At 40.6% G+C, this 27,965-nt stretch overlaps 2 protein-coding genes across 2 annotated transcripts; one reads left to right on the top strand and one right to left on the bottom strand.

The window, feature by feature from the left end:
* The first annotated feature begins 464 nt into the window (after positions 1 to 464).
* LOC136445991 (required for meiotic nuclear division protein 1 homolog) lies at positions 465 to 10,176 on the top strand. Its single transcript, XM_066444252.1, has 12 exons — positions 465 to 598; positions 850 to 1,446; positions 2,446 to 2,551; positions 2,998 to 3,097; positions 3,541 to 3,580; positions 3,952 to 4,052; positions 5,034 to 5,140; positions 5,835 to 5,899; positions 6,460 to 6,536; positions 7,845 to 7,965; positions 8,557 to 8,673; positions 9,664 to 10,176. The coding sequence occupies exons 2-12, from the start codon at positions 901 to 903 to the stop codon at positions 9,733 to 9,735; spliced, it is 1,452 nt and encodes a 483-aa protein (XP_066300349.1). The 5' UTR covers positions 465 to 598; positions 850 to 900; the 3' UTR covers positions 9,736 to 10,176.
* On the bottom strand, positions 10,001 to 26,949 carry LOC136446000 (uncharacterized). The gene is made up of 6 exons (XM_066444264.1): positions 26,851 to 26,949; positions 13,857 to 13,947; positions 13,193 to 13,238; positions 12,571 to 12,689; positions 11,887 to 12,034; positions 10,001 to 11,171 (listed from the first exon to the last, which is right to left on the bottom strand). The coding sequence occupies exons 2-6, from the start codon at positions 13,932 to 13,934 to the stop codon at positions 10,903 to 10,905; spliced, it is 660 nt and encodes a 219-aa protein (XP_066300361.1). The 5' UTR covers positions 13,935 to 13,947; positions 26,851 to 26,949; the 3' UTR covers positions 10,001 to 10,902.
* Positions 26,950 to 27,965: the final 1,016 nt, after the last annotated feature.

Genomic DNA, 27,965 nt, shown 5'->3' with positions numbered 1-27,965 from the left:
TGATGTGTGCGGTGCGGCCGTTTTTTCGTGTATTTTTTTTACTTGCACACGTCTATATCCATAGCACTCTCTTCAAGCCAAGGATGGAACGAGTAGCTGCTGTATAAAATGTGATTAGCGGTAAGATATTCAAGACGAGTCTTCTCTCCCGAATTAATGTGCACCCCTGTCCGACAGCACCGTCATTGTGTGTGCGGCGGACGGTAGTTTCAAGTTGAAATATTATGGTGTCAGCACGACTAGAGACAAAATCTACCATATATATGATTAGTGCAAAGATAGTACATGATACTGACAGAATAATAGAAAAAAAGGATGGTTTATTGTTCTGCTAGATTGATTTCAGTCAACCATTGTCGGAAAAATCCCGAATTTATGTTACCCAACGTTACACTGTTAGTACCGATGAGTGTACCGCGGATGACATGTTGCGATAGGTGCTATGCAAATCTTAACCGCTAGTCGGCGTTTTTGTACCGTGCAGCCATTCTCACTTTCAAGATGGCGGCAAAATTGACATTGTGTGAATGTGGTGTTGCGTGATTTCAGCAGCGTGTTTCACAATAACTTTACACTGATCTACAGCAGTGATCACCGGGTAAGTAACATCAAGAGACTCTTATTTGTAGCTACTCTTGAGATTGGTATTCACGCCAAAGCCACGTCTATAGGCTAGCGTCTTCGAAGTTGAACTTGAGTCGAGTTCTGTTAGATTTATAACTCAGCAGCTCAGCTGGCGCTAGGGGGAGGGTCTAACAGAAAACCAGGAAGATCACCTTTTATATATTGTCGTCTTAAATTTCTCAAAGTGTTCATGTCATTTATATTTTTATTTCTTTTCATGTTCAGAAATTAAGGCCACAAGTGACATCATTCCAGTCCACGTGAAGAGAGAAAAACATGACTTTCAACGTTTCCAGATTTCTTATTAGATGGAATTTCATCTCACGATTAAGACTTTTCCAGCAATCGTCAAACTTCAGTGTTGTGATCCCAACAGCCTTTGACAAAACGACTTTCAGGCTGAATTCCAATCATTTTCCTGGACTTTCCAGTGGAAATTGCCTCCAGCTGACTAGCTGCATTTCAGGTACAAGTCGGCAGAGGGCCAATGACCATCCAAGTGACTCCCATCTTCCAAACAGTTCACTTCTGTATCATCTTTACAGAACTCAGAAGAAAAAATTATTTCATGAAGACAGTCTTAAGAAACATGCCCTCTGTCCATTCCCTTTTACCAAAAAGCATTCCCTGATCACTTGGAATTGTATTGCAAGATACAATGGATCTATTTTGCGTAGAAATGTTCTGAACGTATTTAAGGAAAAACCTTTGAGTCAAGCCTGTAGGACGCTGACCACAAGAGGAAGCGATATGGAAACCAAAGGACGGCCCGTCGTGAGAACTAGGACCAAACAGCCAGCTACCAAGGCGCCCAAAGAAAAGGTATTGTAGCTATTTCAAGATTTTGAATTTGAAGTTTTCGTGATGACCGCCCAGAACTCCAAACACCTCTACTCAAACATTTTCTCTATCTCCAATTGTCACTACTACTGTTTCAGTTGTGAACTCACAGAGACCATAAACTCTTCATTTAAACGTTGTGAGCGACATTAAGTACATGTACTGTGAGCGTAATGAATTTTACAGTATTGCCATAAATTGTATCATGATTCCCTGTATTGCTGATGGTCTGTGAACTACAAATTTGTAGTAACGCTTGGAACCATTAATTTGACACCTTCACGCCTGTGCACCATTGTATAATAAATCAACAAGCGGACTTTTGAGTATTTCGGTAATCATTGGGTATATCGTTTACATTGTTTTTGCCGCCTTCTCCACATGTGTGTCACTCTTCCAATCATTGACAAAATTATGTCTTTAACATAGTACCTGATATGACGGTGCCAGCCTTGCGTAATACATACCAGGATTGATCATAGATATGTTTTTTCTTATCCATCGTATTGTTGACTTTCCTGATCAGATGCTGGTGTGTATAGCGTACACTACAGCTGAGGAGTATGATATGGAGGGACTAGAGACAGTTATGTTGTGTTGTTGACTTTCCTGACCAGGTGCTGGTGTGTATAGCGTACACCACAGCTGAAGAGTATGACCTGGAGGGACTAGAGACAGTTATGTTGTGTTGTTGACTTTCCTGACCAGGTGCTGGTGTGTATAGCGTACACCACAGCTGAAGAGTATGACCTGGAGGGACTAGAGACAGTTATGTTGTGTTGTTGACTTTCCTGACCAGGTGCTGGTGTGTATAGCGTACACCACAGCTGAGGAGTATGATCTGGAGGGACTAGAGACAGTAATGTTGTGTTGTTGACTTTCCTGACTAGATGCTGGTGTGTATAGCGTATACTACAGCTGAGGAGTATGATCTGGAGGGACTAGAGACAGTAATGTTGTGTTGTTGACTTTCCTGACTAGATGCTGGTGTGTATAGCGTACACCACAGCTGAGGAGTATGATCTGGAGGGACTAGAGATAGACATCCGGAGGCTGGACATCTTTAGAGTGATGAAGATGCCACAAGGTATGGATCAAATATTTCAGGAACTGCTCCCATATTCAGACTGATGTGGGGTCTGTGGGTTACTCTAGGGGCAAGATGGTTTTATTTATGGCCAGAAATCTGCAGGTGACGGATCTATGAATCGACTACTAGTATATAATGAAGTTTGATTGTGGGCCTCTTAAGAGCTATCCATGGTGCTACAGCAGAATTAACGGCTTTGATAGCTGATGTTCTAAACATGGGATGGTCATGACTTCTGAGCGACAGGGAGCATTTAAGTTTGTGAAGAAGTGCTGTTGATTTGGGCCCCTTACTTAGCGACTTTTCTTGGACCTGCAGGTATATTTTGCTTGGAAACTTTGACAAAACAACAACTGTACACATATATATTAAAATCATGTCAATGTTGCCTATTGAACTTCATCCATCTATTGGTGACATTGAAAAACTGTTGATTCTTACAGATGCGTTTGACGTCATTCATGTTCGTCACGACCCCGAGCCAAGGTCAGATGGAGCACAGGTGGACAGACAGTCAACGCAGGGGGACATCTTCTTCTTCAGGTGATACAGCTGTTGCAGCTGCGATGTTTTGGGTACTTGTAATGTTTCTCAAAATTCCCACACAGAAACATGCATACAATATGTCATATAGATTCACTCACCAACACACATGCGTGCACGCACACACACACGCACACACATGTACACACATTATACACACCAATACAAGTACATGTACACACATGTACATAACCACATGAATATACACACATGCATGAATACATGCACACACACATGCACATGTACATACACATACACTCGTATACACACACACACACAAAAAGAATGTACACTTTGAGACACAAACACACATGCACTCACATTGACACACACATACACTCACACGCACACATACCAATTGCTTTGTGGAGTAACATTCTTTTATACTTGTTCCATTGTTGTACAGAACAATGTAGCTCATTAACTTTAATTTCATGTTTCAGAGATGGTATGGTCGTATTCTGGAATGTGGAAGATCAGACTGTAAGTTATTGAGTTTATTGAGTTACACACAACTTTATCTGGGAAATACATTCTAACTTGCCGTGATGCAACTCACAATATTGTTTTAATATTTATTGATGGATGACAGAATACATTATAGATACCAAGTACAATTGTACAGTAACAAGAAGCAGTGTTGGGGTACAAAAATACAGATTAACCCCTGTGACATAACATACATATGGAGGTTAAACCTGAGCCTGTAATATCAATATTTTTCAGATTTGTCAGGTGACAGCTCAATGACATGTAATTTACCCTTTGTTTCAGAAGAATTATTGGCATGATACCAAGTTAACAGTTTTGTGACCTAGTGTAATATGTTGATATGTTGTCCTTTTGCACCACAGATGCGAGATGTGCGCCAGATGTTAGAGCAGTACGAACGGAACCCCTATAACATCGCTCTGGTGGAGTGGGAGAACGAACAAATGAACTATTCATACACAGAGTAGGTCATTCTATTTAAGACATGTTAGATTACTTAGGACATTCAACAAAAGTAACTGTAGTATCAGTACATAGCTGCAACTAGTGTGAAATAGGGTTCATTATTTACATAGAATTACAGTTGATTCTACTTGGGCATAAAGTTAAACCTGTAGTCAGGGGTGGATGCCGGTTCGCTGGACCTGTTTCGGACCTATATAACATCCAAGAACTGAGTCCAAAAAACCTGAAAGCCAAAAACCTGAGTCCAAAAAAAACCTGAACAAAGTACAAATATATTTTTCTATTTTGTTTGATGAAAAGTGTTTTGAGTCTCCCTATGAGAAGAAAAGGCATATACAATGTAAAATAAGTGCAACATTCAAATATTAAATACTAGTTTGCCGTAAAAGTCTTCTCATCAAAAAGCTATTACAGTCATGCATGTCAGTCTTGATTTGCTATGCTTAATATTGGTTCAATAAAACAAAACATGTCAATTAGACAGGATCAGGTCCAGGTTCAGGTCCGGACCTGAACCTAAATCTCTGGACCTAAACTTGGACTTGGACCTTATTAAGCTGAACCGGTATCCACCCCTACCTGTAGTACATTAGTGACCACATGGCCACATGGCCATTAGTGACCACATGACCACATTAGTGACCATAAGGTTACCACATGGCCATTGCGGCCACTTTTTGGTGGTCCTGTTAATTAATTATCCCATTACCTAAGCATTAAGAATCCTGTCTATAGTGGTCGCCTGTCTACCCTAACAATTTTCTGGAAATTCTTATGAATGGTCACTGAAACTGTATGATATTAGCATAAAAGTTGGTAAAATACATTATGAAGAGGACTGAGCAATTCAGTTGAAAAACAGTTTATGTTTTCACACTAAAATTTAACTAACTAGTAATTAATATGCACTGAAGTTGAAAAGTATGGCTATTTCTATTTCTGTGACTTGACACTTGACAGTATTTTGTGTTGTCTCCAGGAACAGCACACTGCTGTCCAACGGAGACATCCAGCTGTCCAGCAGTGCTGCTGAGATGGACATGATACTGGAGAAGTACACATTTTCCAACGCCATGGGTTTATCTGGTATGTAACATCTACTAACATAATTCCACATTAGGGTATATAATTCAGCCACCCTGAAAAGATACATAGAAACAGATCTCCAACCCAACATCCTCCAGTACCGGTAATTGGACTCCTGCATATCTAAATCCATGGGGGTGCTGCACTAGAGATCTCTCAAACACACTGTCTTTCAAAATGGCGGATTAATGTAGCCTGGCGGATTAGTGTTAATGGAGGTAACTTATATAATATAAACATCAATAGGGCTGTGTGCCTTTACAGTGTATTCATACATGCCTAAATGTCAGTTATGGGTTCTGAACAAGAATTATCATTTATTTATTTTATGATTAGATCCTGCCATGAAGATGACAATTTAGCGCAGAAAAAGGATAGGAAAACCCACCTGTATATCGATGATACATACTCTTGTATTGAGATCAGATATGTGTGAAATCCTTCTGCAAATACATGTACCATTGCTTGTCCGAACACTTAATCATATGCAGAAGTATCTTTCATTTTGTCTCAACATTAGCAGGTCATGACTAAGCACAATCATGAAACATTAAAAACCTGCAATTCATAAATGGCATAAAAAGCGATGGTGACATTCTTATTGAATTGTAGTAATAATTTACAGTCATTGATGAATATTAGCTCTGTCGGTATATATGAAATGATCCTGTTTTACCCTTTCCTTCTGCATCAGTGAAACTTGCTATCTGGGAAGCTTGGCTGGACGACTATGTTGACTCTATCATGTACATTCCAGAGGTACGTACTTGACTTGATTATAAATGTTGCATTTAGATTTGATACGCTGCTACTTTTCGCAAAGCACAATCAACTTTTTGACTTTTCATTTCAGTAAATTCTTACAACCCCTTTTTATAAATGAACCAGCAAAATGTATAAAGGGTTCGAAATATCGGGTGTATTTGCACTTATGTGCACCCAAAATTGGAGCTGTGCACTTAGATATATTGATTTAGGCTTTAGGGTAAAGGTATACTTTTAGTACTAATAATAGACAGAATATTCTTAAAATGAAATATATAACATTTGTTGTACTTTGACGTATTACATGTTTAGAATTTTGAAGTTTAAGCTATAGAAATCTATTACAGATTGCAGTAGGGTTTGTAATCCCCATAATTCTTTCTGTGCACCTAATTGGTAGGTTAGGTACACCAGTGCACCTACTCCCAAAAATGAATTTCGAGCCCTACAGTTATCTTTTTGACCAAGATTTTATTTTGTAAAACAGTTCTGAGAACATAGATGCTACATTGGTGTTGCCTAAGTGTGGAATCATGTTTCTCCCAACCCTGTAGCTGCTGAGGGAGGGAAAACGACTGAAGATGTCACGGCCGAAGGTCATGCAGAAAATTGGCGAGCTCTTTGCTCTCAAGTAGGTGAAACGAAATCAATGCTTAAGGTCTCTTGGGCAGTGTTCCTGCCAGACTGGTGTTTTGACGTCATTTCTTTGCCGTTGATTTCATTTCAGCGGTATCTAGGGGTGTCCAATAAATTTTTGTCAGGATGTCAACATTGCTCCAAAACTTTTTAAAAACGTGCCCAGGTTGAATGGAAACGATGTCAAAAGTAACGCTGTGTATGAAGTTGCATGAAAAGAAAACATCATCGGTTGATTGATCGATGTATGCAGTGTGTATTTCCATAGTTTTGAGTTGAAATAGGCCTCTGAAAAGTCTCTGGAAACATTTCAGAGACTCAGAGAGTTAGAAACTCCAGGAAAGCATGCCCCCAGAAACCCCTAAATTTCCTGGCGCACCCTAATTTGGTTTTCTCGCTCCACAATGAACGCCATTACGGTTGAGTCTGGTGGGAATGCTGCTCTTGGGTGATGTGGGCGATGTCACCTCCTTCACAGTTCCTGTTCACTGTAAGATTATCTGGGTTATCAGTTTTACAGTAGATATTTGTGCAGGGTTCAGTGTCTTCTCCAATGTCTGTCTTAAAAGCTTCTTTTCCTAAACAGAATTTTGTTACTTTGGTACAGGGCTTTCTTCAGGACCTGTCCCTGACTGTCCCAGGACGGAAATTGCTTGTTGGGACAGAACATTTTTTTACTCGTCTGTCCAAAAGGAAACGTCATGACATAAAATTGTAAAAATCAACTATGACCGAAAAAATGTTATTCGTCCGTCCAAAAATATGAACGTCATGACATAAAATTGTAAATCAACTATGTAAAATTGGATGGGACTGTTTTAATGTGGCTTTTGACCGGAGGTGGTTGCCTACACCCGGTGGTTGCCTGACCAGATTTGACTGTATCAACTATCGAAAAAGTACCAGCATTACACTCTATCTAGATCTCAAACCTTTGAGTTGGACCTGCCTAACATTTGATGTAACGTCTGCAGGGCTCAAAATAGTGGGTGCATGTGCACCTCTGTGCACCCAAAATTGGACCAGTGCACCTAATTTTTGACTGTGGGTGCACTGATGCACCTAGATATTTTCGTACGCTATAGAGTCAATGTACTATTGTACAGAATATTCTTGGAATGTAAGTATCCGAATAAGTAATATAACCTTTTGTTGTACTTTATTTGATGTATTCTTGTTTGAAATTTTGAAGTTAACTATAGAATTACAGATTGAAGTTCTTAAGAGAGGAAGTAGCGTTAAACCTTGTGATTATGTTTTGCTGACATTTTAAATACATTTCGAGCCTTGTTCTATATCGCAGGTACAGGATCAACCTGGGTTCAGACCTCCTTATCACACCTGACTTCTACTGGGACAGAGAACACCTGGAAGGGCTGTACCTGAAGACATGCAGATTCCTGAACATCCCGGGAAGGACCACGGTAGGTGCAGGCACAAATCCTCCTTTAACCTTCTCCCTGCTGCCTAACTCAGCATTGAGAATTGGGTGCCAAAAGGCTACTTCAGGAAGGAATGTGTACTCATCAAAATAAAGAAGCAGAAAAAGGAGATCATGCGGAGGGAAGGAGTTGACATATTTTTTCTTTGGTATTGTTGATTGATGGTAGCTACTAGTATGTATTTTATTAGAATGGATGACTGTGGTCAATAATAAACAAATGGGTTTTAAGGACGATAAACATTTGTCATAATGATTATTCAGCTAACATGTCATAACAGTGCTTTAAATTTGTTCCATTTGGAAACTTTATCAGAGAGAGTATGTCTGTAAAAATAAAAGATGCCTGCTGTTAAAAAGAGTAGGGGTGACCCGGTGTGCTTGGTCAAAAACGCGAGCCGTGGCAAAGCCGCATTGCACTACCACTTGCTACATGTACTTGAAAAAGCATAATGCTTCACCTCAATTGAGGATGACTGCTTTACCTTTTTTTGTCTGTGCGTGTTGTTATTCAGGTGGTGAATGAATGCTGAAGTCCTGGTTAAAAGTGGTTTTGTCTGTGCATGTTATTCAGGTGGTGAATGAAAAACTGCGACACTGTCAGGAGTTGGCTGAGCTGATGAGGACGCACCTTAGCGAGCGGCACAGCCTCCGTCTGGAGTGGATGATCATCGCTCTCATAGCAATAGAGGTACAGAATACGCATTTTGTGTATGCAGTAGGGTCCTAGCTGTATCTGTATCTATTAGCCAGTATAACCACCCTTCAGCGTGACACACCAACACCTAGCTGGCTTGCTTCAAGGTTGACGGAATGGTCTAAAATTGTTTCCATCATATGCAACAAAATTCTGTTTTGAAAAACCTTTTTCCATTATGCAGGCTCAAAGTTTGTGTTGAGAAAAATTTCAAGACACCAGAAAACCAAGTTACCATTTTGGCACATTGACAAGGTGAAAAATGGAGGGATGGATTAGATGGAAGAAGCATGTAGGAGGACGCTTTATGGACTGGGCTGATTTTTGAAGCCCGGGTTATTGATGAATGCCCTTGAAGGAAAGATGGGTTGCCCACATGAGGGCACTCAGGTCATCCCTGGTTATTATCTAGTCTGGTCTCTATGGGGCTGTCCAATGATTCAGACTTCCTGCAGTGTTATTTTGGAAAGAGGAAGAAAGCACCGGATATTAGAAGAAAAAAACGCAACTTTATGTTATTGGGCCATACTAATTTATGTCCTTGGTTCTGAGACAGTTTGAAATGAAAATTTAGCAAGTGGTCAACATGATCATATGAAAACAGGTTTCTAGTTTTAGTTTTAGTTTTTTTCTTCCATGCTCACAGTTTTCCTATATGTTATAATAACAAAAACTAGACTATATCTGCAAAAAGGGCTGTAGGACTGACCACAATGCTGGTCTTGCTGCTTTTGTTTACTTTTGTCATCAATTGTGAGGGCTTTCACTTGTATTACCGTAACGGCAACTGTAAATCTTGAAATATTTATGGTGCTTTTAACTTTGCAGACATTTGCTTTGTCTTCACTGTTTCAACTGTGAACCCTAAGCCATTACAAACTCTTGATTTTCATGTTGCTGTAAAATTTAAGCACCATGTACATCAATTGATTTCCTGTATTTAGACAGATTTAGCTCACCTTGTTTTCCTTGTTTCAACTCTAGGTGCTGTTTGAGGTTGTGAGAATCTTCTCCAGGACATTCACAGAACCAGAAAGTGTGAAAGAACAGAAATGATTTTCTGCAGGGAGACCCAAGGATTAAATTATTGTTACTAAAAGATGGAACAGTTAACTAACAATGAAATTTAAGATGAAGTTTAATTTAACACAATGGGAATCTAAAGATTGTCTTTAAAAAAAATGTTAAAAATAGTAGTCTAACACTGTGTAATGAACTACTATGAACTTATGAAGGCTCCTAAATGCATGGCAAACACTCTACCCCCTTCTGGATTAGTCATGTACATGTAATAATTGAAAATTGACATAGAAACGCAGGCTGACGCGTCAAATTCTTTAATGTCTCTTCAGTAACGTTCCTCTCAGAATTTTTACAAAAGGTCTAGAAAGTTGTCAAGAAGCTTTTGTATTAGGTTCATGGTTTCTGCCCACATCTCACATGTATGTAGTGGCCACTGCTCTTTCTCTGATGTATCATTGAAACCCTACCCAATCATTATGTGCTCATTTGCGGAGAAAGAACAGTTGCATTCTTACTGCCTTGAAATATCCAAGAGTGTTTTACCTGCTTGACAATGATATGCAGAAAGATTCATTTGTTCTATTGGTTACACTTTTTTTGCAAAGCATCAGGGACAGAGCCATTTTTTCCTCCATGGAAACTACATATTCTCTCCAAGGAAAGTCTTACACTAATTTTCCCTGCCCAAAGGTACGTCTTTGAAGTTCACCGAGATGTAATTTTTTCTAGTGATAAGATATATTCACATTCCTTAAACTGTCTAACAAGACACTACAATATTAATTATTCTTTCTGATTAAGATACAGTGCATTTAGTGAATGGGCAAATTGAGGGTTGATGCCCAAGCAGACATAAAGCTTAAGTTTAAAGTGCTTATGACACCAAAGTACAACATTTTCTGCTTTTCAAAAGTATGCCTTTTTTGTGAACCACTGTGTCAGTGTCTGAATTTGCTGCCATGTTTACCGTGATACCATAATAATCAACTTATAGAGTAGATGAGGTAGCAAAAATCTGAAGCTTTAAGAACATTTTTTAATAGCATGACGTTCAATAACAGAAGTGTACATTCAGCGCAAAAGCGTATGTTCATTGAATAATTTAAGAAGAAAAATCATGTTAATCAAATGATACACAGTAATAGTTGAATATAGTCAGAAAATGGTGTATTTTGTGTCATAAACGCCTTAGTGTTTTTTCTAGCCCTCGTACAAAGTAGACAAGTCATACTCGGGAGATTCCTCCTCCTGGTGACAGGTGTCTTCCTTGAAGGTGTCCCCCATGACCTTGGCCATCATGCTGGCGGCAGTGAGTTGGGAGGGGGTTGGGTCGCCCACCAGACACCGGTCCATGTAGCACTTGAAGGACAGGGGGCGGGTGGAACAGTGGTCCCAGCCGGCACCGGTACTGGTCAGCTCATGTATCAGGCACATCTCAACGTCCAGGCTGGTACACTGGAGCGAGATTGCTAAAAAAGAAAGGTACAAATCAATGATTCACAACAAGATCTATATATTTAAGGCATAAATGACATTTGCCAGGCTTCCTTCAAACAGCCATGGTAGTAGCAACTTACGGCAGTTGACTCAGATTTCACAGGGTGTTTTTTTTTCTTTCACCATATCTTATTCTTAACTTGACTGGTCATTAAGACCTTCTCAAGTTATCTTCTTCCAAAGTCTCCAACAAAAATGCCGCTGCAGTTTAAAAAACAAAGTAATAGAGGCCAGCCATCTGCCACCCACAAACCATGACCATAGCATGTCTAGATCATGAGATACAAAAAACAGAAAATGCTGCTGCAATGCCTTAGAAAACTGCTAGGGGGCGCACAATAGTTTTACTTACACCTACTCACATACATGTATACCAAAAATCCATCCACATATTCTCAAGTGATGTTGTTCACAAATGAGCAATGTCGCCCGGCCACCCACAAACTTCTTGGTGAAGGTAATAAGGTTCCGAGGGGATTTTCTTCGCCCTGTGGTATAAGAGCTAACAATCTAAGAGCCATATTGATTAAAGCGTGGTTTCAACTGCGCCGACCCCACCTCACCTTGGACCCAGAGGATTACCCATCCTGTTCTATGAGTGCCCTCCCAGGCCCCGAAACAGAACTTTCTTGACCAAGGGGAGAAGTTAATTAAACACAACAGTAGAGGCTGGATTATTGTCCTGACCTCCGGTGTACTGGAGAACCGTGGAATAGTCTATGTCAGGACAGTAGGGGTGTGTAGCCACCATGGACAGTCCCACCACCAGGCGCTTCACTGCAGTCATCTCATCAGTATGGCAGTGGCGAGCTTTGGCCACACATCGCATGTACGCCTGGGTATATAAACAAGTCAGAAAAATTAAATCAAAATGTTAAGATCGTATCCGCGCCTTTCGGTGTTTAGGACGATGCCCATCTCCGTTTCTATAGCCCACGGGCCACACAATTTTTCAAGCTCTACAACAGTAGGCTAGTAGTGGTCTGTGTGTGCGCAACAGAACACTTTCAAAGTCTTTGGTATGGTGGCCTCGCATCCCTCATGCAAAGTGAGCACTCTATGGCTGTTGCTCCAGTCTAAAGGGCAGAAAAAACTGACTAAAATATGAACATGCCACACAAAGCTAACACAATCATTTAATGCATAGTGCCATTAGTATGTCAAATACATCTAAGGGTTAGAAAGTCACACAAGAAAAGCTCGTAGCTGCTCGCATATCAAATTAACTAAAGACAGCAAAACAACATATAATCAAGTAGGATCGTATAATAAAGTACATGGACTTTAAGTTAAAATGTAATCAAAGTATCATAACTCGCGGGTATTCTGGACTGACAACAAGAACAACTCTTGACAAAATGTTTTCACAACCTGCTCTGTGTCACAGAAGCGGCGCATGCCGGCCAGACCGCGCAGCTCGAAGGCGGGGAGACGGTACATCGCCTCCAGCAGGGCGGAACACCGTCTGAACACGGCCTCCGCACAGCTACCTACAGTGTAACAGTAGGGGGAACGGGTCGTTTTCTGTGACATTTTTATACGTCAATCTGATCCCTAGAATATTCCTTAGATAAAAGACTGAGGGTAAAAGACTAGGACAAACGTCGTTATCTTGCCATACGATATGTGTATGTGCGTCACTAGGCGTGCGTGTATGTGTACGTCACCGTGTTGTGTACGTAGGCATGTATGTATGTGTGCGAGTGCGCGTGTGTACACATGTACATGTGTTTACATGTGAGTATGTGTACGCGCGTGTGTGTGCGTCACGGATGTGTGCGCGCGCGTGCACGTGTGTTTGTGTGAGACAGTGGCAGAGACAGAGGAAACTAACAAGTCGTGCTTCCCCCATGAAAATATTAATGATATTGTGTATTTTTCGAACGATGCGAAATATTCTTCAACTCAACTTTGATGAAATGTCGCATTTTACATTTCGTACAGTTTTTGTTCTCATCTTTGTGAATTCTTGAAAAAAAGACCATGTTTTTACCAAAGCGATGCACTCTCAGTCCGATGTGTGGCCCCTCACCGGAGTCCTGTAAAATCAAACAAGTCAGAGTCATACACAACGAATATCTCAAGCATTTGTCAGGTAAGTTCCTGCCTCATTGAACCGGTGGTAGGTTGGCGACCTCGCCGTTGCGTCCTGAACTGGATTTGTGTTCACTTTATAATGGAAATATCATGCAAAACGTACAAGTATGACGAAGACAAAATACACAAAGCATAAAAAGATTCCCTTTTCATCGATGAAATTCCTTAAACTCTTAGTCAAATCGCCTGATCTCAGCCAGGTCGCCAATTGTACTACCAAAGAATCGTCGTGCAAATGTGACAGGATCTAAAACATACCATGCAAGCAACGACAATATCTATAGGCTTTTAGGAGATCGTAAAGCTTACGGAATAAAACGCTAGACATTGCGACGGTGCATCGCAGTATTACACATGTAGCTGTGTGAAAAAAAGCATCTAATTAGAGACTGACTTCTTTACTTACTTAAGGCATGTTTCACTCCTTAAGTGTCCTTGATTTAGACGTAGATAAATGATCCTTTACAACTGTACGACAAAATTCTCTTTCTGTTACTTGATTAGTTAATGTATCTACCCCCCTGTGAAGTTTGGTCACGGATTGAGGCTAAGACGTTTACCTCGTTACTTGCTTCTGCTGCAGATGAAGTCGCAAGGGACATCATTAGAATGATAACGGCAGCTCGGGTAGAAGACATCTCGCTCTGTTCCCTGTAGGAAAATGAATAGAGTACAGTTGGCGAATCAACATGACGAATGTTGTCTCTTTTACGCGTCCGTTAGGCCATCCTGATTTGATTCTATGGATGGCATCCTCTGGGCACACAAACACTCATGCAAGCATGCGAAGAAAAAAAGGTGGTCAGAAATTATATATAATAAGAAATCTATGTTGTCAGTAAGGTTGGACATTTGACTGAACACACAGAACTTGGGATATCAAACAATGAATTATCTATTATTTTTCTTTCACGTCTTCTTCTTTGCCTTTGGAATTGACTTTGGATTTCTACGACATAAGTATCTGTTTTCCGATATCTTCCTTTCATTTACAGCATATATTTGTTATGTTTTCAGGTTATTTTTCTTTTTACAATATTGTCGCATAACGTGTTGTATACCTTTTTTTAAACGGACAAAAATTGATGCGCGCACGGATGTCATCCATATAATCAACTTGAAGATAGTGTGGCCTTACATGCCCTTACAAATGCCCCAAATACCTATGCGCGCTGTTGTTATGTCTATTTTCACTGTGGTACACTTGGAGATCGTCCAAACATTCGTATTTAGCACCATCTGGCCTTCATATTATGACTGAACTTTTATTCAAACATTCAACGGAAAGTACACAAGCGGAGCGGTTATATCAGCGGCACAACTGGATAGAATACATAACGTAAGAAAAATATAGAGATACAGATATACAAACAAGAAAGGGAAACATCGAGGGAACAAGGACAAGATGCTGCTTCCTTGACTGCCTGTGTGTGTCGCACCGTGAGTCGAACTGTGGAAGACTGTTTTTTTCTTGCCGCTCTCTGTGTATGTTTTTCCAGTCCACGAATAAATGAAACGTAGACAGAATTAGAACGTAGTGGCTATTTTTGTCCCACTCCTAATGGATTCAAGCCCTGGTCTTTCTCAAGGTGAGTTGAGTGACCGGTCCGAACTTTTCTGTACGGTACAGGGTTCACAGAATTTAGCGGCGCCCATCTCCGTTTCCTTAGTCTTTGGACCACATAGCTTAATTTGCAAGCACTGTACTACAGAAGGGTGCTAGTTACCTCCATGAAAGATGGAGGTATAGTTTTTGGTCTGTTCGTTCGTTCCTTCGTTCGTTCCTTCGTTCGTTCCTTCGTTTTCTGGTCTGTCTGTCTGCCTGCCTGTTTTTGTTTGTTTGTTTGTTTGTTTGTTTGTTTGTTTGTTTGTTTGTTTGTTTGCTTGCGTGTCCGGCGGAATAACCTCTGGATGGATCGTGATGATGTTTGGTGTGTGGGTAAGTGTTGTGGACCTGATGGTCAAGAGCGATTTGGTACTGCAGCAGGACGTCTGGTTTTTGCATCTTTTTCCATGGACATGCTAGCATGTGGTCTTGTTTTGTGTGTGTTCATCTTCCATAGTCTACCATACTTAAATGTCATCTTTATAGAGAGAGGGGCGAGAGAAGGATAGTTCAATAAGATATCAGTGGTGAGTTATATTCGGCCACTGTGTGTGTTAGAAATAGACATTATAGAAATAACAAGAGCTTTTCAAAAAAGCTGGCGTTTCGGCTACGTTTATGAGTGTGAATTGTCTTTTCCCTTTACTTGAAGTAAAATCTGCCAGAGGAAGTCACTCAAGGGCTGTTCAGTCTATAAGAAAAATTGTCATTTTGGGAAATGAGTACTGTTTTAATAGAGAAAGGCAGATTGGGGAAAGCAATTTTGAAGTTACGTCACTTAACTTAAGTGCTTTTGAAAAAGCTGGTCTTGGCCTACAACTTGTACTTATTTGTAAAATGTACAATAGGCTCATTATAAAAGCTATCAATGTAATTATGTACATGGCACGCAATAAAACATAAAATTTGAAAAAGCACCATTGAATCATCAGCACTATGGTAATTAAGTGAAATAGAAGTTCATAACAGCTAAGGTTCTATCTAAAATGACTACCAAATGTCAAACAAATCAATAGCTACCTCATCCGTATTATTCTGGTTTCCGCATTTACAACATTTCTTCCTTATTTTCCTGGGTAATTTTGCTAAAATTCATGAAAATTCCCATAGTTTTGTGCCGAGCGGCGCCACTTTCCACGTCCGTGTTGTCTGAATGAAGTCGATACTGAACAATGGAGCATTTGCTACTGTAACAAAGGATCGCTGTTTTGCAAACAACATCAAGAGCCTCTGTTTACATCGGGGATAGAAGTTTAGTGGCGAGTGTTTTGCAAGAATCATCTTACCGCGCATAGGAGCCGCTGCACGGTATTTTCCATTACAATGAACAGAAAAATTCGAATGCCGGGTTTGGAATCTATGAAGTCCTGTTCATAAGACAAAGGCCTTTTATATATTAAATGAATATTTAAAAATAACAAATATAAAATATTTCTTTATTTATTAATGAAAAAATGAAAAAATGATATTCATAAATATGATATTGATAGATTAATATAATATCAATATATATTTTTGATATTCAATATCTAAAAAGAAAAAAAAATCCATGCACGGACACGAACCCGGATCCTCTGGGTACGAAGTGCTTCGCGTTGCCAGATGGGCTAAGCTGCGATACGTAACCCGTCTCTCTTTACGCAATGCTATAACCTCACTATATGGTATCATTTATGTCGATTTTTGGTCGTTTTCTTGACGAAATCATTTTTTTCTTCTGCAATCTTGTGGAATAGATGTAATATGGTCATTTTTCAGGATATCAAAGTCCGAAACCACAATGCAATGATATTTCCGAACAGTTGTAGCAGTTACATGCGGTCGCCCTCCTGTGTGTCATGCAAATCTAGCCTGCCTGCCTTTTCGTGCTCCCTTGCCATATAAGGCAACGGCTATACAAGGATTTGGGAACGTATTGCCATATAAGGTCTTCTGGTGTGCGACACAGCGTTGAACCAAACAGCATGCCTGCATGCTGCCTGCACGCATCGAAGGTAAAAGCCAGGACATTGCGTTCCGGCGCGAAGGCGCCAAAACGCAAAAAGATGAAACAAAAAACAGAAGCAGGTAAGGTAATTAAAAAAATCAATGTCCTTGAGCTTATAAAGCCCGGAATGTAGATGCTAATGGATCAAACAATGTACTTTCCCAACCGACATAAACATTCTGGCATGAACTGTCAACCTTTCAAATTTCCTTTGTTCTTCATCCCCTTAACAATTAATCTCCTCTTACCGAAACGCGGATATCTTATTCTCAATCGCACAGCTCAGCTCGTAACTACACCCAAAAGAGCAGGCATATAGTCGCCAATTCTTTTTCAAAGCTACAGGTGAATTTTCATCATATCGTTGTTCGAATCTGAATCCTCACCTGACCTAACCTGGTCACCAGTCTCTCTCAGGGCTACAAGCTAGTACTCCTCGGCACTGTAAGCTTCTATCCCCACCTGATCAACCAAACCCAACCCGGTGATGTTTGCCTGTCTATGCTCAAGGGTCTTCATTGGGGGGGGGGGAACTTTTCTTGGGGGCATGTTTGTCCTGGTGCCGAAATGCTGTAGACTTGTCACAAACTGTACTCCCTCGGACCGGCTAACTCCCGTCTGCAATATCATCTATCCACTTGGCCAGCGACCAATGAAGCCTGGTAGAGACTAGAAAAGCTGGCCTGTGTGTGCCCTGGCAGCAATCTGTGTTCCAGGCTACACGTGGGCGTACTCCAAACGTGTAGTCGTGCCGGGGATAACAATCCACACAAGCTCTCATCGTTAATCATATCACACCTATATATACGTACAAGTCAAATTGGCGCGTCGACCGAGAGCATTTGTTACACGGATCATTGTTTCATATAGTAAAGTTGGCGGTTCAAATTCTCATGTGACATCGTGGGCGAAAACCCAGGTAAAACTTTTTGTAGCTTCCAACAGAAATGCTCTCCAAGCAGGAGATTGAAGGTGGACATGGGAATGCTGCAGTCACATTAATTTACCAACCGTACCCCGCCGGGTTTGTATGACTATCAGAACGGGGGCACCAATCAGATGAAGGTAAAAACCTCCTGTCTCAATCCCTGCCTAGAGAGTAGTAAAACGGCAGCAATGTTTATCGCATGTTCTGATAATGATGTCATGGTTGACTCCAGGAAAAGCCTAGGATTGAGGAACAGAAAATAAAAAGAATAAAGCCGGTAAACGTTGTAAACGTAAATGAGACCTGGGCGCTTAAGGTCAACATTTATTGCCGTAACTTATCAATCCACTCAGAAGCATGCAGCAAGCTAGTGTTTGTAGTACTTGCGAAGCACCTTGGTCTGTTTTCGATCTAAACCCGCGTCGAAAATGTATGTATTTTGAAAAATATAAATAACGTTAAAAGCATATAAAAAGTGCATTATATTTGTAAAGCGTTTTCATGTAAAAGGGGTATTTGTGAATGTCTGTTTGGATCTATTTCCAGAGCCTTAGCGCCAGCAGCGATATAGAGTGAAGGCTCTCAATACCTGGGATACCGTACCGATACTAAAAACGCTAGCTGGAAGATTTTGCAAGGCGAAGTATTCTGTTTGAAGCGTCGTCATCTGTCTACTAGTATTACAAACGCCATTTTTAAAAGCTTAGAAAGGGATCAGAACTCAAATGCATACTTGATCCCTCTTGGAATCTTGCAAAGTAGAAATGAGAAAAACGTTTATTTCTCTTTCCATGTAGTGTTAAATACTATAATCACAAAGCTGAACTAACTTTCTGTACAGGGAACTTGGCGTCTTTAAGAAAGGTGATAATTGGTATGGTTTAGAATCTTACGACGCGCAAGAAGAGCAGCAAGTGTTTCAAAAGATAAAGCAGACATAAGGGCGGTAAACGTCGGATAAATTACTTGGTTTAAGGGTGATGACGTCACTGCCTGAATGACTGATTCTTTAATCGGTAATTTAATCCTTACTTGGTATCTTTCAAGTCAAGTACGGTACAGGGTGTCCCAGACGTTTGGTAGTTTTGGTTGCAACGTTGAAGATGTATGTTTCTGACGCCATTTAGTGGCACTAAGTAAGATAAAGAGGGGAAATCGGAAAGAGTGGAGAGAAAAGAGTAACTCAAATTTCAGGCCACGGCTATCGACTAAAAAGCCTTGTAGCAATAACCACCAAGTTTCAAAGCATTGTTGACGAATTTGTCGCCATTTTCTTAACATCTTGCATAATATGTCCTTTTAAGACAGTTAGGTCAGAGAAAGAAAAGTACGGGTAATAAAGAATCAAGAGCCCTTGTCAGAGGTGTGTGGGTCATTTCTAGTGTTTCCTTTGGCATGAGATCTGGAAAGACCTTGTCAAAATATCCAACGAGTACAACCCTTATATTTTGGCCGGAAAAAATGATCACGTGTCCTCTCTAAAGATGATCTAGGCACCTCTGAGCGACGTTCATTTCATTAATGGAAATCCTTCCAAAAGATGCTCAAAAGAGCGTCGCGTGTAAGACAATTATTTAAACTTTGGTAGAACTGGTTTAGTCGGACTAACCTCGCCACTTTCTGAGCTCCCATTGTATACGTACACATGTACAAGAGCGTGCGCAAAGCGGTACTGAGTGTAATTTTGTTGCATCCAACATCAAATGCATTTCATAACTCATTTATTTCTACAATCTTCTGTTCATTTTCTTTTAACTTCTTTTTTCCCCCTCCAATTCGGACATCACTATCTGTCCCTTTGATCCTGGCATCGAAATTATCGGTTGTGATTTAGGGTATGATATTAAAAACGTAAATTGATTGAAAGAAAGAAATTACTCGTAACGGCAATTTGTGAGAGCCCATGGCTACTCTTATTACGGTAAAGATGAAAGGGTACTGAAATGATATCCATCTGTATAAACGTTTGATATCGGAAAATAATTATCAAGAACGCATATCATATTGCAGAGATAAAGATAGAAAAATGGTTTGGGAAGCAATTTAGGCGTGAAAACACATCAGATACATTATGGAAATAACAGGACATGATTATACGGCTCCATCCTAGTCATTACACAAAATGGATATAATAATGATAACCCTAGCTATACACCGCCTGCCACCTAAGTAGTTGTCACAGGACGAAAACAGCTCTTTAAGCACTCTTAAAGCATGCTTAAAAATTCCGTTTTGGCACTCTTTACGTCACTTTACGTAATACTTACGCGGGCTTAAATGTTGTATTTACGCTATCTTTAGGTATGTGCTTAAACGTGCTTAGTGGGACCATTTAAGCAACCGTTTAAGCAATGTAAACTTAGCTTAAATCCTAACTTTTACGCTACGATTAAGCGTCGTAATCTTTACTTAAATCTAGAGACATACGCCGCATTTAAGCCTCCGTAAACCGTACGTAGTGGCACTCATTTAAGCGACGTTAAAGCACGGTAAAATCAGCTTAAAACCAAATTTTGGTCGTCGTAAATTTGTTGTAAAAATCTATATTTAAACTTTATTTAAGCTCAGTTTAAGTTCCCTTAAATTCTATTGTGTGTGCTACATGCACGTGTTTGTGCTTGGGTCTTTAATGTTCAGCATCATTTCAGGTATCATTTCAATTTGTGTATTTAATTCCAACGCCAGCTGCTGAGTCAGTCATATTATAGCTCCGTCTTCAGCTTCTAGGTCTTGAGGTCCACTCAACACGCCTCTGTTTTATCTTGAGATCTGCATTCCTCACTCAGCCCTCATCCCTTCAGAAGTCTCAGGCCCCGTAGCCCTCTTCAGAAGGGTGGGAGGGGGTTGGGGTGGCAACGACGAAGTTTCCTTCGGGCATACCATCCCAGCAGCCAGCTCTTTCGCCTTTCCCTGGGCACCGCCTGCCTTCCGAGTTGACAAAATCACCGCTATTCCTTGATATACAGTTGTAAGTCCCGCTAAGGGGGAAATGGCACATCCAAATCCATGCAGCATAAGAGTCCACTCGCCGAGGTATTCCATATTGCTGGCTGGGTTCAGGAAGTTGTAGTAAAGACTATTTTCAACTGATCGCGCAGTTTTCCTCAGTCTGGTTTTAGAATCATGGCGAAGCGCACTCGGGTTCCGTCGAACTGTCCGTCCCCGAGTGAGTAAGACGATAAAGCTGCAGCAAGAACATACAGGTCCATACACTAGCAAGCTTTGGCCACCAAATGAGAAATTAAATTTGAATTTCCAACGGAAAAAGAATTTGAATATCGGCATGAGTGTTGATTGGTTCAATTCGCGAGTAGTGTGTATTTGTGACCATGATTTGCATAGCTAGCAGACACTGTAACAATGGCCTTTTTTATATCTATTGTCATTCGGAGACGGTCTTCCTGGGCATTTGACAATTGGACAATGGATGTTTCTACAGTCCGAAAAAGGTGTAAAATGTTTCCCAGTAATCGTCCACGTATAGCTTGAAAACAAACTTGCCAGAAATTGTCATTTTGCTATCATCTAGCAAAATAAAACAGCGTAAAGTCAGACACAAAGACGAACTTTGAAATTATCCAATTGTCGACTATAAAATGTTGTTCAGACTTACCAAAAAAACAACGCCGCATTTCATAATCTTTAGACGAATATCCTGTGTTCGGGTGCAGGGGAAATCAAGTAAGACGCTTTTTTGCACGAAATTTGATAGCTTTTAGTTTGGGTATTTAGTACAGAGCAGATAGAATGGTTATAAGAACACGGTAACTGTTCACTGCACTAAATCGGCTCTTTAAGCACTCTTAAAGCACGCTTAAGTATTCCGTTTTGGCATTCTTTAAGTCATTTAATGTAGTAATTACGCGGGCTTAAATGTTATAACTGAAAATAATTGCAAGCGGCGAGTGCACAAGGCTCGCGGGAAAAGTGCTTGCGTTTAAACCTTTCAAAGTGCACCATAATTAGCAGAAAGATATCTAGACCTTCAGAAATAATACTGAGGTTTTTGAAAGTGTCGTGTGTTACATATGTCGACTGAATTGTTGTTCACTTTGGCCGAAACGACACTGCCGCATTATCAAATCCTTTGGTATGCAGGCTTTGCGCGTTCAGTGGAACTTCAGCGGGCGCAATTTTTATTAGAAAACGGAAACTGTTCGTGCAAGAATTTTGTTTTCCTGAAAACAAGCGGCGACCGAGTGCACATGGCTCGCGGGAAAAAGTGCTTGCGTTTAAACCTTTCAAAGTACACCAGGGAGACCTTGAGAAATAGCCAGCAGTTAACTGAGGTTTTTGAAAGTGTGATGTATTACATTTGTCGACTAAATTGTTATTCACATTGGCCAAAACGAGACGAACGCATTTTCAAATCCGTTGGTACGCATGCTGTGCGCGTTCGGAGGAACTTTTGTGCGATACTTGTACAAAATTTGATGGTTGCTTGTTCCTATCTCGTGTTGAATATACCACACACGCTTTGCCAGATTGGCAATGTTAAAGCAAAATGAATGTCACGTTAGGATATAAGGCTCAGGTTTAGGGTTCTTACAGAGCGGGCGCAATGTTTATAAGAAAACGGAAACTGTTCGTGCAAGAATTTTGTCTCCCTGAAAACAAGCGGTGATCGAGTGCACACGGCTCGAGGGAAAAAGTGCTTGCGTTTTAACCTTTCAAAGTACACCAGGGACACCTTGAGAAATAACCCGTAGTACACTGAGGTTTTTGAAAGTGTGATGTGTTACATTTGTCGACTAAATTGTTGTTCACATTTGCCAAAACGACACCGCCGCATTTTCAAACCCGTTGGTATGCATGCTGTGCGCGTTCAGAGGAACTTTTGTGCGATACTTGTACATAATTTGATGGTTGCTTGTTCCTATCTCGAGTTAAATAAAACACACACGCCTTATCAAATTGGCAATGTTAAAGCAAAATAAATGTAACGTTAGGATATAAGACTCAGGTTTAGGGTTCTTACAGAGCGGGCGCAATGTTTATAAGAAAACGGAAACTGTTCGTGCAAGAATTTTGTCTCCCTGAAAACAAGCGGTGATCGAGTGCACACGGCTCGCGGGAAAAAGTGCTTGCGTTTAAACCTTTCAAAGTACACCAGGGAGACCTTGAGAAATAACCCGCAGTAAACTGAGGTTTTTGAAAGTGCGATGTGTTACATTTGTTGACTAAATTGTTGTTCACATTTGCCAAAACGACACCGCCGCATTTTCAAATCCGTTGGTACGCATACTGTGCGCGTTCAGAGGAACTTTTGTGCGATACTTGTACACAATTCGATGGTTGCTTGTTCCTATCTCGATTTGAATAAACCACACACGCTTTACCATATTGGCAATGTTAAGACAAAATGCATGTCACGTTAGGATATAAGGCTCAGGTTTAGGGTTCTTACAGAGCGGGCGCAATGTTTATAAGAACACGGGAACTATTCGTGCAAGAATTTTGTCTCCCTGAAAACAAGCGGTGATCGAGTGCACACGGCTCGCGGGAAAAAGTGCTTGCGTTTAAACCTTTCAAAGTACACCAGGGACACCTTGAGAAATAACCCGCAATAAACTGAGGTTTTTGAAAGTGTGATGTGTTACATATGTTGACTAAATTGTTGTTCACATTTGCCAAAACGACACCGCCGCATTTTCAAACCCGTTGGTATGCATGCTGTGCGCGTTCAGAGGAACTTTTGTGCGATACTTGTGCACAATTCGATGGTTGCTTGTTCCTATCTCGATTTGAATAAACCACACACGCTTTGCCAGATTGGCAATGTTAAAGCAAAATGAATGTCACGTTAGGATATAAGGCTTAGGTTTGGGGTTTTTACAGAGCGGGCGCAATGTTTATAAGAAAACGGGAACTGTTCGTGCAAGAATTTTGTCTCCCTGAAAACAAGCGGTGATCGAGTGCACACGGCTCGCGGGAAAAAGTGCTTGCGTTTAAACCTTTCAAAGTACACCAGGGAGACCTTGAGAAATAACCCGCAATAAACTGAGGTTTTTGAAAGTGTGATGTGTTACATTTGTTGACTAAATTGTTGTTCACATTTGCCAAAACGACACCGCCGCATTTTCAAACCCGTTGGTATGCATGCTGTGCGCGTTCAGAGGAACTTTTGTGCGATACTTGTACACAATTCGATGGTTGCTTGTTCCTATCTCGATTTGAATAAACCACACACGCTTTGCCAGATTGGCAATGTTAAAGCAAAATGAATGTCACGTTAGGATATAAGGCTCAGGTTTAGGGTTCTTACAGAGCGGGCGCAATGTTTATAAGAAAACGGAAACTGTTCGTGCAAGAATTTTGTCTCCCTGAAAACAAGCGGTGATCGAGTGCACACGGCTCGCGGGAAAAAGTGCTTGCGTTTAAACCTTTCAAAGTACACCAGGGACACCTTGAGAAGTAACCCGTAGTACACCGAGGTTTTTGAAAGTGCGATGTGTTACATTTGTCGACTAAATTGTTGTTCACATTTGCCAAAACGACACCGCCGCATTTTCAAACCCGTTGGTATGTATGCTGTACGCGTTCAGAGGAACTTTTGTGCGATACTTGTACACAATTCGATGGTTGCTTGTTCCTATCTCGAGTTGAATATACCACACACCCTTTACCAGATTGGCAATGTTAAGACAAACTGAATGTTACGTTAGGATATAAGACGTAGGTTTAGGGTTTTTACAGAGCAGGCGCAATGTTTACAAGAACATGGGAACTGTTCGTGCAAGAATTTTGTCTCACTGAAAACAATAGGCGATGCACACGGCTCGCGGGAAAAAGTGCTTGCGTTTAAACTTTTCAAAGTACACCAGCAAGACATTTAGAAACAACCCATAGTATACTCACACAGAGTTTTTTGAAAGTTGTGTGTTTTTAGATTTGTCCACTAAATTGTTGTTCACATTGGCCAAAACGACACGAACGCATTTTCAAATCCGTTGGCATCTATGCTGTGCGTGTTTGGTGGAACTTTTGTGCGATACTTTTACACAATTTGATGGTTGTTTGTTCCTATCTCGAGTTAAATTAACCACACACGCTTTACCAGATTGGCAATGTTAAGACAAAATAAATCTAACGTTAGGATATAAGACTTAGGCTTAGGGTTTTTACAGAGCGGGCACAATGTTATTAAGAACACGGGAACTATTCGTACAATGGTTTTGTCTCGTTCTATAATGCTTACGTTTAAACCTTTCAAAGTACACCAGAAAGACCTTGAGAAATAACCCGTAGTATACTGAGGTTTTGAAAGTTTGATGTGTTACATTTGTCGACTCATTGTTGTTCACTTTTGCCAAAACGACACCACCGCATTTTCAAATCTGTTGGCATGTTTGCTGTGCGCATACCATGGAACATTATATTTAATGCATACTTAAGTGACATTAAAGATTAATTAAAGATATGTACATTTTTAAGTTGAATTTACGCTGTTCGTAAAGATGATGTAAAGATATGCTGTACGCATGTAGGGGGGCATTAGATTTAATGCACCCTTAAGCGACATTTAAGATTATGTAAAGATATATACATTTTTAAGTTGACTTTACGCTGTTCGTAAAGATACTGTAAAGATGGACCCATAGTTGTGGCATTTAATACGTCTTAAATGTGGCTTAAATGTTACTTAATCGTCTTCCAATGTTTAAGCTTCATTTACGAATCTCATTAAGCATGCTTAAATACCCGATTTGGTGCAGTGTGTATTCCTTTTCCACTGAGACCAATGAGCGACTATTATTAGTGGTTCAAAAGAATTTCAGTAATAGAGAAGTGTATTGACTATTGTCTAGGTTCTGTGAGTGCTGTTGTCTTTCAAATCATAATTTTACATCATGGATCATATCTAGATTATAAAGTGATCGCTCACTCAGTGGTCTTTATCAAGTGGAAAGCGGACCTTAGGAGAAGAGTTTGTCCTTACAAATTGTTATTTACATCTGAAGCCATCTGTAACAGTCCAGGAGGCATACAATACTTAGTCTAATAAATACAATATCTTCTCCCATTTAGTCGCCAATATCGGAGATGATGTTGAGCCTTCCTCTCGGTGTATGATAGGGCCTCTGGCGTTACCTCTGCACGTTAAAGAACCCAAACAGATTTATCGAGAAGAGTAGGGGTGTCCCGGGGTGCTTGGCTAAAAACACGAGCCATGTCAAAGTCTCATTGCTCTATTAGCCAATAGAAAAAATGCTTCCACCTCAGTAGAGGGTGGCTTTTTTGACGCCCGTCTTAATTTCATTTCTTTTGTTTCTCTGGAAACTTTGTTTCACTCCAAAGTAACGCCGGCTTTCAAAATTCCACCGGGTGTTATAAGATCACTAGCCTGATTGAATCGCGCTTATAGCCGCCGCCCAACACCGGTCAGACCTAGGGCGGAGTTTGGGTTACACAGAGTACTAATATCAGCACATTAACAAAGAAAAAAAGGTGTAACCGAGGCCTTTTCAAGAATGTCTTGAACACCTGGGCATCTGGAGTGGGTATACAATAATTACTGATGCTGATTTCGTAGATATCATTAAATTCACTTTTTAATGGTCTAAGTGTACCCGGCTGGATCACGAGAGTTGACATGGCAGCGCGTTTGTTTTGTAAAAATGAAATGCATAGATCTGGTAAAATTTTAGCTCCAACTCTATGTCAGAGCCAAATGCGACGGGGTAAAATATCCACTCACACCTTTTTGTGTTCTTGTATATCGCGTTCAGCACCAAGGACAGGTCTGTTGAATTTCCTACTATGTTGTTCAGCACCAAGGACAGGTCTGTTGAATTTCCTACTATGTTGTTCAGCACCAAGGACAGGTCTGTTGAATTTCCTACCATGTTGTTCAGCACCAAGGACAGGTCTGTTGAATTTCCTGCTATGTTGATTCAGCACCAGGGACAGGTCCGTTTGAATGTTCACTTGCAATGTTCAGCACCAAGGACAGGTCTTTAAAAACATGTTCCAAATTAGAAAAACATTTACAAAGTTTCTCGACGAAACAAAGTTGAAACAAAAGTATCTTACCTGCGATCTGAGTTGTTTTTCGTCTCCGGTGTTTTTTGTCCTAGCTTCCTCGGTGCGAGCGTGGTCTCGTGCTGTTTCTCGCGGTGTCCTTCGCCTCTCTTGCCGCCCAGGTTCTACCTATTTATCAGAACAGCCCGGGTTATATATGCGGTCCCCGCTTATCCGGGCCGTTTTTTCTGCCCTCAAGCCAATCGTAACCAAGACGTGGGTAGCTGAGGGGGCGGATCAATCCAACCGTCCTCCTTTCTATGACGTCTTCTCATATTTGAACAGTTGCTCAGGCGTCTTAAATAACAGCATTTCACAAAGACCGCTTAACTGTGTCCTATAAGTCAAGAAGTGAAAAAGTGGCAAGTGGCTACCATGATGGTAGGATTTATGCAGTTGTATATGTCCATATAAGTACACAATGAATTGTGCTGTCATGCTTGCACTTGTATATCTTAATAGGGGCTTTTCTAACTTTTTTATTATTTTCTTTTCCTTGTTCAAAGAAATATTTGTCATACTGTGCGATAATAGTGATACCTACTGGAATGATCTTGCCACTGGTTAGGTTGGATACAATAGGCTCGCCACTGATTAAAATGGCGTGGGTCTAGATCTATTTCTAGGATAGATACTATCGACATTACAGTGTATTTTTCTTAAACAAAACATATAAGGGTGACGCAAGGGAGCAGAGCGCCAAGGGTGGGGATATTATTGAGTTTTTTGTAGAATTTCATGTGAAAATAAAGCATTCTAAGGCTTCATGAGGATTATGGTAAAAAAACCTCAGTTGAAGACAGTAAACACCCGTCGACGGACATGGTTAGTAGTGGTCAATCTGAATGTTCCACTCTTGACAGAGCCTTCTGCGGGTGCGTGCTAAAAATATAGGGACGCAGCACCCCTGTTCCACAATCTACCCCATCCCTAGCCTCATACTTCGTAGAGGGCCGTGTGCTCCATCATGACTTTCTGTGTACGTCACTACTCGAGATCGGTGGACACTATGTTAGTTCAAAGTTTGATGCACACACCCTCCCATAATCAGTTTCTGCTTGCATTCGTATTTCAATTCATTGTTGTCGGGTAAATGCTGCCGTGTGCCGTTTGTCTTCTGTGCATGT

Source organism: Branchiostoma lanceolatum, chromosome 1 (assembly GCF_035083965.1).
Source record: "Branchiostoma lanceolatum isolate klBraLanc5 chromosome 1, klBraLanc5.hap2, whole genome shotgun sequence".
Classification (NCBI taxonomy): Eukaryota; Metazoa; Chordata; class Leptocardii; order Amphioxiformes; family Branchiostomatidae; genus Branchiostoma; species Branchiostoma lanceolatum.
This window is presented reverse-complemented; position numbering and strand designations above follow the sequence as displayed.

Bases quoted from the DNA above. Each gene is read 5' to 3' on its own strand.
- LOC136445991 (XM_066444252.1), top strand. From the start codon at position 901: ATGACTTTCAACGTTTCCAGATTTCTTATTAGATGGAATTTCATCTCA. The intron at 2,552-2,997 runs GTATGGATCAAA...TGATTCTTACAG, and splicing joins AGTGATGAAGATGCCACAAG to ATGCGTTTGACGTCATTCAT. The intron at 7,966-8,556 runs GTAGGTGCAGGC...CATGTTATTCAG, and splicing joins ACATCCCGGGAAGGACCACG to GTGGTGAATGAAAAACTGCG.
- LOC136446000 (XM_066444264.1), bottom strand. From the start codon at position 13,934: ATGTCTTCTACCCGAGCTGCCGTTATCATTCTAATGATGTCCCTTGCG. The intron at 13,239-13,856 runs GTAAACGTCTTA...TTGATTTTACAG, and splicing joins CAGCAGAAGCAAGTAACGAG to GACTCCGGTGAGGGGCCACA. The intron at 11,172-11,886 runs GTCAGGACAATA...TTTCTTTTTTAG, and splicing joins GGTTCTCCAGTACACCGGAG to CAATCTCGCTCCAGTGTACC.